Raw genomic sequence first — 17,849 nt, 5'->3', positions numbered from 1 at the left:
TGCCCTCATGCAAAAAGGGGTTCATTGGGGCTTCTATGTGTAGAAGGCAGAACAGGAAAATTGTTTGTTTCCCCCCTTCTTGCTAGACAGGGGCCAAAGGGATTTGGGTACTTAGCTGTGCCTGATGCAACACCTTTACCATGAGCAAAGAAGATGCTGGATCAGCGTAAACATTTGTAAGCTTAAACAAAACCCAGCAAGCACCTCCTGGCCCCTTAAACATTGACACATTCTTATTGTGAATTAGCTTTGGTAGACAAGCTCATACTTTATTGCAGGTGTGGTGAACCTTTGGCCCTCCTGATGATGCTGAATTACAACTACAGTCATCCCCAGCCAGCATGGCCAATGGTGATGGGAGCAGCACCTGGAGAGTCAAAGAAATCATTCTTTCCTTTGGAGAAGAACCAGTGTTTGGTGATAAAATCACTATTTGGCACACAGGTTTAACCTCCGGCATCTCCAGTTATATCAGGTAGATGGTGATGGGAGAAGAGACCCTTATCTTGAGATTCTGGAGAACCTCTTATTAGTCAGTGCTGTATCAGCAGCCTGTTCTGGTATAAGGCAGCTCCCAACTTACCATATTCCACATACTTACAAAAGCCAATCACCATACCATACACAAAGCCAATTGACACAATCAGCAAAAACTACACGGCAGACTTCTCCTGGGAAAGTATAATTTCACTGCAGAACATCTAATGATCCTAATGAAGAATCACATGTTTGAGTAGTTTTCTGTATTTAAAAACCCAGCAACCTCCCTGTGTGTAGAAAAGTAGCACATTAGGGAAGGGAATCCCTGACCTCTCTTCCCATATGATAATATTTCCTTCACACACACACACACACACACACACACACACACACACTGCTCTCCTGCCACCTATTGATTAAAATGTGCCCTAGCAGTCTGAAGTGGCATAGTCCCAGAACCACATACGGTAATTTATATGGCCATGTTAACACTTCCCTGCTTTTAACTTAGGTTTCATGCTCTCAGTATTCCCCTCACTGTCTCCGAAAGACACAAAAACTTTTGTCTAAATGGTTGATTATGATCATCACCAAGTACGGAAAAAATATGCCACTATCACTTTATTTTCCATTGTTTTCTTCTTTAATAAGCTAGAAGTTATTTGTTCATAAAGTTGTTTTTGTACAGCCATATAGTATCATATTTACAAAATATTACACAAATTGCACTTTGAATATGACGGCCTTGTTCCAGGAAAGAGAAACAAAAATAACATTAATTTAAAAAACTAAAGAAACCTCCAGACATGAAATTACAATGTGCCAGCTGACTGCGTAACTGCAAGCCAGCTGGTTCAGTGAGCAAAATAAAGCATTTTCCTTTATAGAATTCTTCTTTAAACATGTAAGATTTATAGAGTATGACACAGGACAATATATCCTTTTACAATACATAAGTCTTTTAAAATTTACACTCAGTATACTTATAAATTACTTTTAAAAAATCCATTAAAAATAACTATATGCAGCCAACGTCCTTTCTAGTGGTGAGTACATTCACTTAATACCATGAGTGGGGAGAAAAATCCAAGACCCTGTACTTACAGATTGCACAGGGTCAGGGAGTGCAGGTGGGGAGAGTAGACTGCTATCTTGGAAGACAGGTATCAGGCAAAAATATGGATGTGGAAATGAATGGAAATACTTTTTTTCTTCCTGTTGCCAGTATCAAAAACAAAACAAACAGTGCAACAACCAAAACTCTGGCTTGGACCCATCTGAGTTATGTAATTGTGTCTCCTCCTCCCTCAACAAGGCCAGTGCTGAAAGGAAGGCTTTGCACTGGAAGAAATGGGAATTAGTACCCTGGAGTGTATGCAGAGCCTAGCACTTCCCAGCAGAGCAACTAGTCAAAATGAGGGCCAGAAGACGAGTTTCCAAAGGATCTTTGTGCACTTGCTGAGTGTGGCTCAAACAGAAACAAGCATCTTATGTGTGGGGGGGAAATGCAATGACTATCATGCAGTTCGGGACCAAGACAGGATTGGGGCGGGGCGGGGAGAGGAGTGCAGCTTACTAGTCTGCAACATACTAGCATTTAGGGAGGTGGGTGCAAAGAGTAGGGTAATCCTTTCTGGCTGTGCATGTCCTACATTGCTTTATTCCTTTTCCTCTCTTTCTTAAAGGGTAATCTGAAGCAGGAAGAGCACAGCTGAGGATTCCTATGTCAGAGGCCAGACAAAGTCTGACTAACAGGGCAAGTGCAAAATAGTAAAGTGGCAGTAGATATCGAGTGGGATGAAGTTTGTCCAGCTGGTTTGTGCCACGAGACCCACACAAATGGAGCTGCAAATTTCAATTGCCCCCCCCCTTTTTTTGTAACTGGAGGCCCCGGCCTGAATTTGGAAGGGGCTGCTTGCATGTTTGGTTTTAAACCACCAACTCATCACTGATTCTTAGCCAGTCAGACCACTCAGACTGGAAATGAGGCGTAGGACCTGCATACAATCACTAACAAAAGCTGGAAACTATAGGTTATCAGATTCCCTGCTCTCATGCATACAATCACACTACACTGCCCCTGTTGGTAGTTTTTTATATTAAAAGGTTTTTTAAATTACAGCTATATTTGCATGGGTGGTACAAAGCGGCTGGGCAAACCTTCTCCATCTGAATATTTTCTGCTATCCTCAGTTATGCTCTGAAAAAATGGGGCTCCGCAAAGGTCCACTTTAAAAGATACATACATTACTGCTAAAGTCAAGAACTGGAGCAAATTTTCCCACACACATTCACAGCTATTTCATCACAAAGACAAACTCCTGAAAGCTCCAAATCCAAGGTACTGGTGGGAATTACCTCATGACATAAGGATGCAAAAAATGACTACCTTCTGTTGTTTCACACTGTCAAGACCTCAGATCTAATTCTAGCTTCCCCCACCCACCCATTTACCTTCCTGGCTTAAATGTCCCACATTAAAGGGAAAAAAAAGTTAAGTCCCACACTGTGGGGGGAAAGTTAAAAAATAAAACAAAACCTATTTACATTGAACTTCAGTAACCATAATACTATCAAAGAGCTTCAAGTAGTCTCTGATTTTGTTTTGACTTTGCTTAATACTGATGTTCAGCAAAAAAGTGATGTTAAATCACATTTTAAACAGACTGATTGTGACAGCAGCCCTCCTTACTGCTTCTCCACCCATCTGCATTTTGCTTGAGTAAAGTGATTGTGGGAGTGACTTTTTTCCTGCCCGTCAGTCTGTTTGTGGAGCTTTTTGCTCATCTAGCAGCAGAATGTGTCCAGGGCATAGCCAGAAAAACAAAGGGTTCTATCTCCTAATATTTATGCTGCCTATCCTGTACCCTGAAAACAGAACACCTCTTGTGGTTATGGCTACTGAACATTCGGCACAAATATTTGGCATTGACCTACCTGGAATCAAACTGGCATTTGTTATTCTGACCTGTTTTTAAAGTCAAAAAGCTCTCTTTCCCACAACAGGTATGCACCTGACGGTTGTCTGAGAAGTGCTTGGGTGGAAATGAACATTTTTAAATATCTGACAACACAATGAAGCAAATAAGGAATAGCTTCAAACAAGAGCTTGGTCTCCTTTATGCTGCGGGTCCGTCTAAGAGGGCCCTTGCTTACGAATCCCAGTGCAAAAACCCAATCCCTAAAGTTGGCTGCTTTGATAGCTGGGATCAAGAATAGGTCCTTGAACTCCAATTGTCTTCTGGTGTTCTTGGCTGCTTGCACATTCCCTTGCCCATCACAGACAGAACTGGGGACTGACAGAATATGCAGATACAGCTCACTGGCCCTTCCTTCCTTCAGGTTCACTGAGGGAACACACTGAGTCCCAACACACTGAGTTCCAGAACGCCGGTGGCAGCAGACGGTGTTGAAGAAGCAGCAAGATGTCACAGATGAGATGTTACAATTTTGCTGCGATCAGCTGGTGTGGCTCATACCATAAATTCATTGTTTCCAAGTAGCACCAGCTGCTGGGCATTGTTGTAATTGGCAGCATCAGGCTGTCTCTTCTGGCCTGGCCCGGCAGTTGCCTCTGGGAGCTCTTTGGCTTTTGGTGGGGAGTTCTTCACATTCTTCAGCTTCTGCTTGCCCTTCTCGGGATTGAAAGTCCCTCTAGTGCTGAACTGCGGCTTGTCTTCCAAACCTCTGAGGTGCCCTGGCGCTTGTTCGAGTGCTGAGGCATCCCCAGAGGGAGCTGCCCGGTAGAAAGGCGATTTTGAGTATATCTGGAATCGCTTCCTAGTTACATGAGGTAAGCAGGAGGAGGAAGAGGAAGGGGAGGGTGACAGAGATGGAGCAGACACAGAGGAGTCTACCGACTCCACAGATTCCTGCTGCTTCTTCAGATGCCTTCGAGGCCTGGTAGTGATGGTGTCTGCCTTGATGGGTCTGGCGAAGCCAAGTGCTAAATTTCTATCTGGCAGAAAAGAGATACAAGAGAAGTGTCAAAAGTGTTGGCATTATCCGAAAATGCACATATCTTACTGAGCTGTATGGAAAACAGAACACAATCAGGGAAAACCACTAATGGGAACGCACATCCAAAACAAAAAGACAGCTGCACATGTTGGTAGGATTCCCAACTTGTTTGTAAAACTATCTTGGGAATTTCTTTCCTTACATTCCTTAATAAATACTACTTGGAACAAACTGCTACATAACGGAACTGTAACTAAGCCTTCCTTTTTCTGTGGTGAGCACATATTCCCTGCTTCCAAACCCAACTGTTCCCAGGGTCTAATGCACGTAAAACATTGTGCTCCCTACTCATTGATTTCTCCAACTGGTGATCCCTTCTGTTCTTCCTTTAGAAGAACTTATTTGCTCCATCAAGTACCATGACAATCAGCGGTTTGGAGAGGGGAGCATTCTTGCCTCTCATGGACCATGGCGAAGGGCACCCAGTCTATCGATAGTTCTCTTGCTTGCATTCTGCTATTTAACCCAATGGGACAAATCACCTCTGGGAGAGCTGCACAGAGCAGGTTGTGTGCAAACTACAGAGGTATTTGGAAAGGCTGGAGTTGGTTATTCTCCATTGTATTACTTTGGGAAGACCTTTAGGATCATCACCATTATTAGAATGCAGAATTGACTAGGGGGTATTTCTTTCTCCGATACAGTCAATACAGGAGCTGGCTACCCATCCTTTTGTCTGCAGCCATGAGGTCTAGAACTTTGCTTTAACACAAAAGTTGCAATACTCAGGTTTCTGAGGGATTCTTGAATTCATCACACGGGAGGCGATGAATGCCATTTTCTCCAAGCAACATCAAAACTGATTTATATTTCAAACTTTACATATGGTAAAGCAGACACATCAGTTATAATGCATAAGCAAAGACAGACACCCAAAGATAGTTAATCCCATCTTGTGCATATGGACAAATTAGCTATGAACAGTCTTTATTCACCTGCTCTGTCCGAAGTGTCTCCTTCATAACCAACGTTCAGGTTTTCAGAGCTGTGGGCAGTGCCAATGGAGGCCTCAGATTCCAGAGTTTCATCATCAGAGGCTCTTGGGTCTAGTACCAGCATCTCAACAGTTAAGTTTTCCCTGAGGAAACAAACAAAAAACAATTGGACTAAAGAGAAGAAGAGAAACCAGCAGCGTGAGCAGGGAGTCTGGAAGTACTAGAGTATTTAGGTCACTAGAAAACACAACATTATCAGGAAGAAACATTCTTGAGCAAACGAAACCAAACAATTTTAACTAAAGATACACTGTAAGATATTTACAGCTGGGATGGTTCTATAAGGCATTTGGTTATCACAAACCTGCTCCCAATCTGAATGTGCAACCCAGCTCCTATGTGAGGCTTTCATTTCTTGAACCGTGGCAACCTTGACCACCCTTCCCTGCTCCTCAGTTCCACTCATCCAGACTTACTTTTCTTTCTGAAGGTTTTCAATCTGCTCCGTCAAAACTCTCTCTTCTTCCTGCATGGCAACTTTCTGCTGCTCAGAGACCTCTGCCTCCATGGCCTCTTCGCCACTCAGGACCTCTTCAGAAGCATCAGAGGCAGATGGCAACCGGAGAGGAGCGGGAGATGAAGGACTTGGGTAGGCCCCGCGATGTAGCCGACCTTTTCCCTGCAGGCACAGTAGCGCTAATGAGGAGCACGGCCTTTTAAGCCCACTCTGAAAATTACTGACGCCCCTGATATATGTATGCAATATAATGAGCAAACAAACAATACCTGTGTGTGACTGGCAGAGAAAGACAAAACAGGAAGCAAATACACACTTAAGGACACACGAATTATTTCAGAGGTTCTTAAAAAAAAAAATTCAACTATAGATGATGAGCAGAATTTTGGCAGATATCAGAAGTCACTCCTTTATTTTACAGATGTAGTTTACAGCAAAGGTGCCTCAGTCTGTTGGCCAAAGCATCTGTGCAAGAAGAGAATATTTGGATTTCTACATACTATATTACTATACTATATAGTATATTATTATGCTATACTATATAAATTCTTCCCACACAATATTGTAAGAAACCTTTGTATTTTTCTAGGTGGAAAGTCTGAGAACAAGAGATAAATCCACCTATAGTTGATTATCCTCCATTTTGCACTGTGTAGTGAAATTCCATGACTAACAAGTGCATGAGGGTAGCTATCCCTGAATACAGTGCCATGAAATATTCAAATTCTGATCAGGCAGTTCCAGACAGTCCTATGGAACTGGATCCTACAGGATCACACACATCTCAATTTATACAATTTCCTTTAGTGCTGTCTCTTTTCTTCTTCTTGAATAAGCTTGCTCTAGAGAAGCAATCCTGGACCTCTGAAAGGGTGGAACCGACGTTCTTATAACAGGAAAGAATTCCCTTTTCTCTCTTAGATGGACACTGTCTGCCGTAGTCCCAGATAAACAGAAAATGTCCCAAGGTTGCGCCTCTGTGCAAGAAGAGCCAACAAAGCGCTGAAAACAAATTTGATACAATTTGCTTTCTTAAGAGTCAAGGCTTTGAACTGCACACTTGCAAGATTGCATTTAAGTCTAGAAGAAAAACTGCAAAAGTGAGAATGGAGTGTGAAAGATTTTTTTCTATACACCATTGAGAATCTGCATAGAAACACAATAACAACTTTTGATGGATCAGATGAAATGGTCCCATCTCCTTCAGCATCCTGCCAGCTGGTTTTGGAAAGGGCACAAAGGCAATTGCACAGTACACCCACGTGCAGGTACAAAAAATGTCCAGTAATTGTTTTTTGGGGGGGAAAGCAGCTTCAAGTGAAAGAGCTCTTGAGAAAAGTGGTGAGGAGAAGGCATTGAATCCCTCTCTCAGACTGCCAGATCTGTACTCCAATCTGTACAGCGGCTTTTCTGCCTAAAGAATTGTAGATGTGCACTCTCAGAAAAATGTGCTTGAAATCCCAAAGGAAAAGTTGTTTGGGAGCAGCGATTTGAGGCAGGGATGTGGCAGATAGATGAAACACCACTCACTCCTCATCTCCACTGCTCCTCTGCTCAGATTTACCACCCCCAGAGCTCCACCTCCTCCAGAAAAGGCCTGTGTTAAATTTGTATGTGTGGGACAGGTTGTTCCACTCACAGTAATGTCTGAATGCTTATCTAAATTTAAATATATTTGATTCTCTAATGTGGTTATGCCCCACCGGTGGTGTTGTTGGAAAAAATTAAACAGGACTATATTTAGTATATGGGACACGGGTGACGCTGTGGGTTAAACAACAGAGCCTAGGACTTGCCGAGCGGAAGGTCGGCGGTTCGAATCCCCACGGCGGAGTGAGCTCCTGTTGCTCGGTCCCTGCTCCTGCCAACCTAGCAGACCGAAAGCATGTCAAAGTGAAAGTAGATAAATAGGTACTGCTCCGGCGGGAAGGTAAATGGCGTTTCCGTGCGCTGCTCTGGTTCTCCAGAAGTGGCTTAGTCATGCTGGCCACATGACCCGGAAGCTGTACGCCGGCTCCCTCGGCCAATAAAGCGAGATGAGTGCCACAACCCCAGAGTCAGTCACGACTGGACCGAATGGTCAGGGGTCCCTGTACCTTTACCTATATTTAGTATATAACTTGAATCCAATTATTAGAGCTGTATCTCAGTGATAGAACATATGCTTTGTATGCCTAAGGGGTATCAACTTCTATCCCAGGCATTTCAGTTAAATGCATCCTGAGTAACGGGTGTTGTGAAAGATCCCTTGTGAGCCTAGGATCCTACAGAGCCACTGATGGTCAGAGCAAACAAACCAGTCAAGATGAACCAACACTGGCAGTACCCCACTTCTGATAAAGTGAAACACTCTGGAGAGCAGCAGTGAGTTCCTGGATACAATACTGAGCTAGACAGATCTGACTCAGTGCAAGGCAACTCCCTATGTTCATTTATGTGCAAGGAAGATTCATAATTACCACTGGCATTTCTTCTAGCAAGAAGAGGGGGAAAGCAGAGTCCTACACTGCCCCTCTATGGCAGGGTAATGGACGCTTTCTTATTTTCTGGTTCTTCTTGAGAATTCTAGCTAAGGTTATGCTGCTGGTGGTGGTGGTTGTTGCTGTTGTTAGGTTTAATAAAAGCTGGATGGGGGAATAGCTTTTCAGAAGGATGGATTTGAATTTGCCCTCTTCCAAGCAATTGTTGCTTAGGATCTTAACATGAAAAAAAGGACTGATCAAGCGGGCAAGACAAGGAAGAGAAAAATCACTTAGAAGAAAATAAAGGGTTAGTAGAGAAGGCAGAAAAGGAGAAAATAAAAATGTAAGGAAACCAGCTCAAGGGAATGGTAAGGTCACAAATCACAAATACAACTTTCCAACTTTACTCTGATATACTTTTAGTTCAGGGACAGGCAATGTGGCGCCTTCCAGATGTTGCTGGACTAGTTTCCGTAATCCCTGACCACTGGTCCTGCTGTCTAGGGCTGATGGGAGTTGGAGTCCAACAACATCTGGAGGGCCATATGTTCCCCATCCCTGCTTTAGTTGTTTGGAATTGCCTGGAAGTCCAGCCTCAATCTGTGACTGGAAAGCTGTTCCGTCAGTAGCAGGGACAGGCTGGTGTTTTACACTCCTCTAGAGACCACCTGCAGATCAGATGCTGGAAGAAAGCAATGTACTTGGCTCACTGCAACCTCAGTCACTATTCAGAGTCCTTTCCTGCCACTCCTGTGGAAAACTGGCCTCATCTGTGCTCCCTGTTGGCACCTATTTTCTACCAGAAGAACCCAAGGACAGTTTAAGGGAGAACAAACAAACACACACACACACACACACACACACACACACACACAGAGTTATGAAGTGTGTTGGGGCATGGAGCATGCAGCAGCACTGAAATGAGTGGAGGGTTACAGCACAAGGTCAGTGCAATGCAATTCTGATACATACCGGGATCGAACTGCGGGTTATGCTCATAAATCTAACGGCAATTAGTACAGGTTTCTGGATTAGAGAGGATAGGAAAAGGAAAGGAGTAGGTTAGAGTGCACGTGCCATCACCCTTCTCAAAGAGGCGCTAGGCTTTCAAATGGAAGCCAGGTCTCAGCTGCAACTGTGAGAAAGCATAAGTAAACCACAAGCCACTGTGTGCTGCATAAAAGAGGTGCATTAGCGCTGATTGTGTGTTCTCAATACAGCATGCTGAGAGGACTCAGAGTGCCCATGCTTGCTTCCAGCAGTGTAACTGGGTCACCTGCCACATGACTAGCCAAGCCCTATTATATAAGCAGATAATGTGACACATTACAAAGCCTGCCATGTGTTCATCTCCAAACAGAGGAAAACACAGGCCATTTCAGCACCGGAGACTGCCTTTCAACTCAGCAGCCCAGCTAACGGTGTGCAAGCTTTTCATATTTCAGAAAGGCAGCGAGGCAAGAGGAAGCAACCTGCTAAAAGGAGCTCAGCATGTGCTGGACTGAAATATGCATGGCAGCTTCACCACAGGTTCTCCCACTGGCACGTGCATGTGGGAGGGAAGCAAATGGAAGCCTGTTCTGTGTCAGATGAGAGCACTGTAGGATTAAGGAGAACCAGATGCTAAGAAGGGTTGCTCACGGAGGAAGGCCAATTACACACAAGCTAAAGTGGCCCAAGTTCACCAAGGCAACCACAAGAAGTAAAAATATCAGACCCCCAGGAACTAATGGGTTGGTCTTTGTGGGATAATGCCAGAGACACACTGCTCCCACCTTCTCTGAGTTTTTGCTTTGTACACATCTGCAGCTCTGAAGGCACAATCCAGGATAAAGCCAAACTTTAGCTTATGTGCTAGACCCAGCTGTGTGTTAAAAGGTTCTGAGGATGTGTAAGGTTTGGAAAGACATGAAGAAGAGCAGACTGGGGAAGTGGGAAGAGGAGAGAGAGAGGGGGAGAGAGAGAGAAGAGACATGGATGTGTTCTCAGCACCAAGATACTGTATTAAACAAATCTGCTATTAAACAAGTGTGGCATTGAAACACACACACAATCTATCACCTCCAAATTCTTGCTTGAAGAGGAAAGTTACACTAACAAATGTGGGCTGACTGGGGAACAGGAAGACCACAGATCTTGGTATAAATTTCTTCCTGTTATGATGGTCAGCCAGGAATTCATCCACTCCTTCTCCTTACCATAGACCTCCTGATCATCGACAGGCGGCTCTTGGCCTTGTTCTCTGCGAACTCGAGGCTGCTGATGTCTTTAAGGCGAGCCCGATATTTGTCCATTTGCTCTACAACAATCAGCTCAATGCAGCTGAAAGAGAAAATGTGTTAAGATGGAAAACTGAGCTACATTTGACTTTAGGATGTATACAGAAGGAGATAAATCTGAAAATTTTCTTGTTCTGAACATTATGACTGAGAAACTGGCAGACCAAGTCTATTCTGATGACTGCCATTTCAGGGATCTCATTTCCACAGCAGTACTCCCTGCCTGCCACCAACATGACTGACAGGGCCAGTCTCACTATGGGTCATCTTTAGAGATTCCCCTGAAACATTCTCCACAATTTCACAGTGTATTGTATGCAGGTACTAAGGCTGCCCCCTCAAAAGCACCAACCCTGGAATTTCTGTGAGTGTGTGTGTGATTAGAAGCATTTCAGAAGAAGGGTGTTGATGCTTACTGCAATAGGGAGAGAAAAAACATCACTTGCCACCCATCTTTTCTCTCCATTGGAGGTAAGAATGCAATTTTTCATCATCATGTACAATTAAATACACATAGAAGTCTCTTTGAGACTGCTGACTGAACACAATAAATTGGGGTGGAGATAGAAAGTGTACATATTTAGTCTATTCAGGGGAAGGTTTTTCAAAGTTTCCATTTTTACTAATAATTTATCAATAGCAAGATACCCACCAGACAGTGAGAATACATACAGAAATGGGGCCATAAAGATGGCCTGAAGCTGAGCGGGTAGGAAAGTGATGGATCTCACTTTCTTTCACATTTGATTTTTCCTCACCCTTCTTTCTCTTGACCTCTGCTCCTTCTTCCTCTCAATCTGCACATCTGAGTTCTGTATTGCTATCACTCAGTTGCCTTTTCAGACAACAACTGTGTTAATTGCTATTCACCTCTACATGCCCACATTTTGCCTTGGATCTTTGTTCCCAGTCCCAGTACGGTTAGCAGCCTTCATCTGTTTCCTTGGTGTGAGGTTTGATTATCACGAGGCATGCTCATCAGTCTAAGATTAGAGTGGGGTTGGTGTAATGGCTGATGGTGTCTCACAAGGCTATTCATGATTCCTTAAAACTGTAAAAAGCAACTATCTCCCTATGTAGTTCTCTGGAGAAAGAGGCACTGGAGGGTTTCCCTCCTATGTAAAAGGTTTATTCTTTCCCATCCACTATTTATTCTTTCCCACCCTCTCAGCTTCCAGAGGGTACCTCCCTTCCCACACAAGCAAAGTAGCACAACAGAAAAAGGCTGGCAGGCTCACAGAGGTGGCACATTATAGAGAAGGCTTCAGAAATTACAAGGCAGCATGTATTTTTTTACCTGATTGTTTTAGAGACATCCTGAGCACTCCGAAGAGGGTCAGTAGTATCTGGACTGCGGAGAACGCAGGGAGCAAACACAATTGCCAGGGCATTAGCTGACATCCGATTCGTCTCCTCCTCTAGGGCAATTCTAAACAGACCAAAATATGACACCATCATTTTTTGTGAGAAGGCACAAAGTTGGAAATTTCAAAGTTTGGACACAGGTTAAAGAGAAAGAAAACCAAATATGCTGGTGATGGGATGTAAAGAGATATGGGAAAGGACTCTCAAAGATTGTGAGAAAAGTTCTTCCTTAAAACATGAGAGGCCAATTCATGTGCTACATTTTGCCACACCTCTTCTATTTATGACCTCAGCACTGATGGCATACAAAGGTGCCAATTTCTATGGCCTGTTAGGCACATCATAAGATGTGCTGGCCACATTCAGCACTGCAAGTGTGTTAGAATAAGAATAATACAATATTTTCCACTAACATGAGGACCACAGGGTACAGACACAAATTCTAATGTTTTGCTTGAGAACTGAAGGACAGTGACTAATCTGACTAGCTGCTGCTGTGTGTGCTTGGACTGTAGTGCTCGTTGGGAGATCATAATCAGTGTGATTTTAAGCAAGTCGACGACACACAGAACTTGATATCCAAGGCAGCTTTCTTGCCACACTGCATGCCTACAGTATACATGCACAAGTCTCCGAGCATGCAGTCTGCCAGCACAAGGATGCTTACAGGAAGATAGGTGACATAGATGTTACATGATGATATACATTGAGGGAAAGAGGAAAAAATCTTACTATCATTCATTACCTTACAAGGTGGAAGATCAGTCGCTCCAAGGTACTCAGATGAGTACCAGAAAGCTGGCTGATCACTGAATAGACCCCACGAATGGCCTCCTTTCTCTCATGCAAACCTGCAGAAAGCACATTTAATTCAATTCACTGGAACACACACTAGAATTCTTCAATAATACAAAGTCCTCTTCAAATTAAAATCTAAGATCCAATTGCTAGACATCCTATTCTCACACCCACCGGCTTCACTCTAGCCCTCCAAATGTCAGCAAACGTGTCTCAGAAGCTGCCTAATGCTCAGGTTTTGGTGAGCCTCCTAGGAGAGGAAGTGCTCTTGCAATCCAAATGTGGCACAGGGATAGCATTGCTAACAAGGGTGCTAGCGGGACTTAAAAACCAGCACTTGACTTGTGTTTGCAGTACAAAGAAAGAACCCAGATAGCATATAGTGACCCATACATAGACCACCTCCCTGCTTCGCTGGCCTATTTCCACTAGCCAGGAGGGAGGACTGAGTCTAGCTACAAAAGCTGTTGCTTGTGAAAGGGGTCAGGGCCCATCTTATCTTTGTGCCTGCAAAACCTGCTGCTCAGGATGTCTAGAGACTATTGGGGTGGGCAGTGGTTTTAACCAGTGTACTGTGGCACCCTGGGGCGCCTTGAATGGTGGTCAGGTGTACTGCAGGCAGCACCAGCCTCTGTCCCTCCTTTCTTCCCTCGGACGCCCTCTCACGTCTCTGCCTCCCAAAGGCTACAAGCTCCCTAGGCAAATGGTGCCTCTAGGGCTGGCCGGGGGGTGCTGGCTGCCAAGAGCTGAGGTGTCCTCAGAATAAGCAAGCAAGTGGGTGAGGACTCCTGAGGAGAGGGGGGAGGAATCTGAGAGAGGCCTCCACAAGGGAGGGTGTCTGAAAAGGGGTGAGGGGTTGATGGCTTCATAGGTATAATTGTGCTCCTGAAACTCAAGAGTGTTTCCCCATGGGGGTACCACAGAAATAATGTAGTTTGTCAGAGGAGCCACAGACTCAAAAAGGTTGAAAACCTCTGGAGTAGGGTATTGTTTAGGAGTTTGGGTCGGGGTCAGTATTCAACTCTGAATATGCTTAATTACTGGTATGTTTTTGTATCTTTATTGTTAGTTATGGGGGGATTGCTTAATTTTACTGTATACTTACTGTGATGTTTTCATTTATTGCTTTTGGCTACTTTTTTGTAGTTATGTAACAACCTCTCTGAGGATGGTTTAACTATGGAAAAGTGGCATACAGTGATAATGGTGACAGCACCTGCTGTTATTTTTGCTTATCTTCAGCTACATGGAGCTAAAGGCAGACCCATGTAAAATGTGTTGCTGTAGTTTAGTCCTAGTGGAATATACTACAACAACCTTGCAGACTTTCTGCATGCAAATATCCTTCTGGACAAAAAAGCAAGCTGTAAAAATGATCAACTGGGAGAGAAATAATACTGTACAATCCAATTATGGGAAATGAAACTTATTAGTTCAGTATTTTAAAAAGAAGTTGAACTCCTCTAAGTAGAACTGCATTCTTTTTTTGTGCAGGTTTTTAGCAGTCATTATTTGCAAGTACACATTTTCTTACCCATAGCTCGCAGAAATTCTTCATAAAATTCAAATGTCATGAGAGGGTTAGGTAAATCCCGCAGCCACTGTTTGAACACACTGGCGATGACATGGATGTTGTAGTCGTCAAGATTCACACTCTCAATATCTAGTTAAAAGAGAAGGGAGGCAAGCAGATTGGAAGAAAATTGTTAAGAAGGAAATTATATTTTGCCTCTTAGTGATCAAGCCAACATCTCTATGCTAACGTAACAGTTGAGGCAGACAAAAACCCTCTTCCTAAGAACAGGTTACAAAATCATATGGACACAGCACAGAGGATGCTTTCAAGGATTTGCTTGTGGGGATGGGTCAGAAACTACTGAGCTCTTTGTTACCCTTATATACAATACAAAAAGTCAACTTCAAATATCACAGCCAACTATGATTTTAGAGTCCAAACCAATGTTTGAGCTTCCAAGCTTGCAAACATGCAGAAATGCATTGTCAATACCTGCGTATCTGTTTTCATCTTCCTTATGTTCAGCACACCCAATTCTATAATCCACAAGCCCTTGGTGACGACACAATGGCCATAGCTATAGTTTATCCATTCAAATAGCGAACAAAAGCTGGCACAAAATATTGTTTACTTCAAAGCACGTTCCAGTTCTGGTCTGCTGGCTGATAGTCAAATTTTTTGTGTCAATTCAGCTATTATGCCAAAGTCTAGTCAAGCTTCCTTAACCATAATTAAGAGTGATGTACAAATTGAGCCTATAGCTCTAAAACAGTGTGGATCTGTGTTGCATGTCATCAGGAGGAAGAGGATTCCTCTTTTCTAGAAGGCTTCCTCACCTGTGTCCAGTCCCTGTCGCAACTCTTTGATCTTATTGGTTGATCCGGATTTCCGGTAAATGCCCTCTGTGTACAGTGCGTGCATTTCTATATAGCTGGTGAGCTTCTCAAACACTAATGGCACTGTTCGCTCTTCACTGGTCAGACGGGAGAGTTCAACCCCAAATTGTCGTGAGGAAAGCTCAGGATCGTACTAGAGGAATAGAGATGAGGTTATCAGTGTCTTTTAAGAGGCAACAAATCAATACTGTCCACAGTTCAGTGAACCTAGGATGCATTAGGATGGATCCTGGTAACAGGTTCAAGCATGAGAGAAGCACATAGCATTAGAAACAGCAACTGCAAAATTTTCAAACCTATGAGAGACAGTATTGAAAGACACGTTGTGGAGTTTTAAAACCTTTATCTGATGAAATTCTTTTGTTGCTTTTACAGTTTGTATATAGATGGTTTTTATTGTTTTTAGAGTTTGTTGAATTGATATTATTCTTAGAATTTGATAGTATTTTTAGAAATTGTGTTTGTCAGTTTTATTATTATTTATGTATTTATTTATTAAATTTATTAAATCTCAGTAGCCCGAGAAATTAACATGACTAGGCTGTGACACAGCCAAAGAGGCTACTGGAAGACCTGAACATACTTTTTTTTATTGTACCATTTAAAGACTCAGCAGCCAACAGTTAAGACCACACTTCCACCTAGACAAGAGCTTCTGACTGAGGGGAAAAGTGCAGGGCTTTAAAGCAAGCTTGGATCATAAGTGCAAAGAGTTCCCAACCCAAGGAATGAATGAGAAAGGGGACACAACACCAGGATCTTCCAGCATTTGGTTATCTTTTTTCTCATTCAACATGACAATTAACACATAAAAAAGGAGTGATTTTCACTGGACTATCCATGCAGGAATGAACCTGAAGAAAATGGGTCAAACAGTGGGTTGAGGTATTACAGACTCTTCTCCTTAGGATTACAGCATGGTCTAACTTTTGCTGTGACAGCCCTGTAAGCACTCTTTATTATGGCATAAGAATGATCAGTCACTGCAAACTATCACTAAAAAACTACAAGGCTGCCACTGAAAAGGAGGAAAATAGGCAGCCCTCCTAAAATGAAGTGACCAGGAGAAAAGAGAATTTCTGAGATCCACTAATACTTTCGAAACTCGGCATAACAATACATTCCTGAATTGAAGCACCATCCTGATATGAGAATACTGCTTTACACTGAAATTGCCAAAAAGTTTCCAAAAAACAAGGTAGGCCCCAAGGCCACAGAAGTCATGAGATTTGGCTGAATTCTTCAATAAACTTTTTCATTCACATTTCATGTTGCATTTTCTGTAACCATTGAAAAACTAAAAACATTCTTAAAATGGAAAACCCTGACTCAAAGAAGATAAAATCTCAGTGATACCAAAACAATATAACAAAATCATCTCAAGCCAATTGTTCCAGCATTACTATTATTCTTTCTAAGCTTGCTTTTTCTGGATTCAAACATTTAATACACAAGATCCAAGCAGCAAACAACTTAGCCTCTAGTATGGGAAAAACCTCACATTATCTAGATTTTACTTGGATGGAATACCCTCATTTCTTGTTTGCTAAATTTTTGATAGCAGGCCCAGCAAATTTAGGCCCAAGCAAATTTAGGCTCAGCAAAACAGCTAGATTAAGATGGCTGTACTATTTATTAGAAATAAAATCCTATTTATTTTTGAGTTATTAGTACCCTAACTGTGTGTGACCTATCATCTATAGTTTATCAGAAATTGTGCAAATCTGGTTTGTTCACAACACAGCACATGCACAATCCGGGGGATGGGGGGGGGTTGGATCGGGCAGACCAGGGGCAACGTAAACAGAAACTGCTTCAAAGAAATACATCCAAATGTATTTCCAGGCTTCACAGTGAAAAGAAAAAGACTGCTAGTTACATACGGAAAGAGTTAGCCACCCTGGTTCACAAAAACATATACCCTGAGAATATCTCAAGGGATGATCACAGTTTTGCCCATGCTACATATGAATACATTACCCAAAGTCACATCAGCCTGAATATACTAAACACAGAAAGATGAAAAGGAACAGTTTAGACGTAGACCAGCAACTAAATTTTTCCTTAGGTTCATATTCATTACTTATTTATCTAATGTGGTGGAAACCAGGAGTATAAAATTAGTGGGTGCTGTGGAACCAAATGGTTCATACTAGGGTACTTAAAGGTAGCCGTGTTGGTCTGCCATAGTCAAAATAAAAAAAATCCTTCCAGTAGCACCTTTAAGACCAACTAAGTTAGTTCTTGGTATGAGCTTTTGAAAAGCTCATACCAAGAACTAACTTAGTTGGTCTTAAAGGTGCTACTGGAAGGATTTTTTTTATTTTGACTAGGGTACTTAAGTTATAGTAAGGGCCTTAGAAAATCAATATTGTTATGGCAGTTGCAACACAGGTCCTACATTATCCATATACTGTGAGGAAGATATGAACAGCTTTCTCCATGTGATAAGTGGGGCTGACAAAGAACCTATGCTGCAGAGTTGAAGACGAGAGCCTAGGAGAAGACTCACTTTGCCATAGCAATCTGGATTTTCCATACCTAAAACTGAGGTCCTTCACTATCCAATAATGCAAGTTAT

At 42.7% G+C, this 17,849-nt stretch overlaps 1 protein-coding gene across 8 annotated transcripts in view; it reads right to left on the bottom strand.

Moving 5' to 3' along the window:
* Window positions 1-3,451: 3,451 nt before the first annotated feature.
* The window catches only part of MYO9A (myosin IXA), a 137,459-nt gene continuing 123,061 nt past the window's right edge, over window positions 3,452-17,849 (bottom strand). For 6 of the 8 annotated variants that reach the window (XM_080980211.1, XM_080980210.1, XM_080980212.1 and 3 more), the window contains 9 exons: window positions 15,209-15,401; window positions 14,391-14,519; window positions 12,804-12,909; window positions 11,991-12,122; window positions 10,613-10,736; window positions 9,387-9,440; window positions 5,912-6,114; window positions 5,436-5,578; window positions 3,452-4,438 (listed from right to left, as the gene is read on the bottom strand). In XM_080980211.1, coding sequence (XP_080836337.1) covers window positions 3,954-4,438; window positions 5,436-5,578; window positions 5,912-6,114; window positions 9,387-9,440; window positions 10,613-10,736; window positions 11,991-12,122; window positions 12,804-12,909; window positions 14,391-14,519; window positions 15,209-15,401 — 1,569 coding nt within the window. In that variant the 3' untranslated portion in view covers window positions 3,452-3,953. The remainder of the gene's footprint in view (window positions 4,439-5,435; window positions 5,579-5,911; window positions 6,115-9,386; window positions 9,441-10,612; window positions 10,737-11,990; window positions 12,123-12,803; window positions 12,910-14,390; window positions 14,520-15,208; window positions 15,402-17,849) is intronic. The other 2 variants (XM_080980217.1, XM_080980213.1) reach the window with 2 other exon arrangements.

This window comes from Podarcis pityusensis (genome assembly GCF_964106645.2).
Source record: "Podarcis pityusensis genome assembly, chromosome: 14".
NCBI lineage: Eukaryota > Metazoa > Chordata > Lepidosauria > Squamata > Lacertidae > Podarcis > Podarcis pityusensis.
The sequence above is the reverse complement of the archived record's forward strand: the minus strand, read 5'-3'. Positions and strand labels throughout refer to the sequence as shown.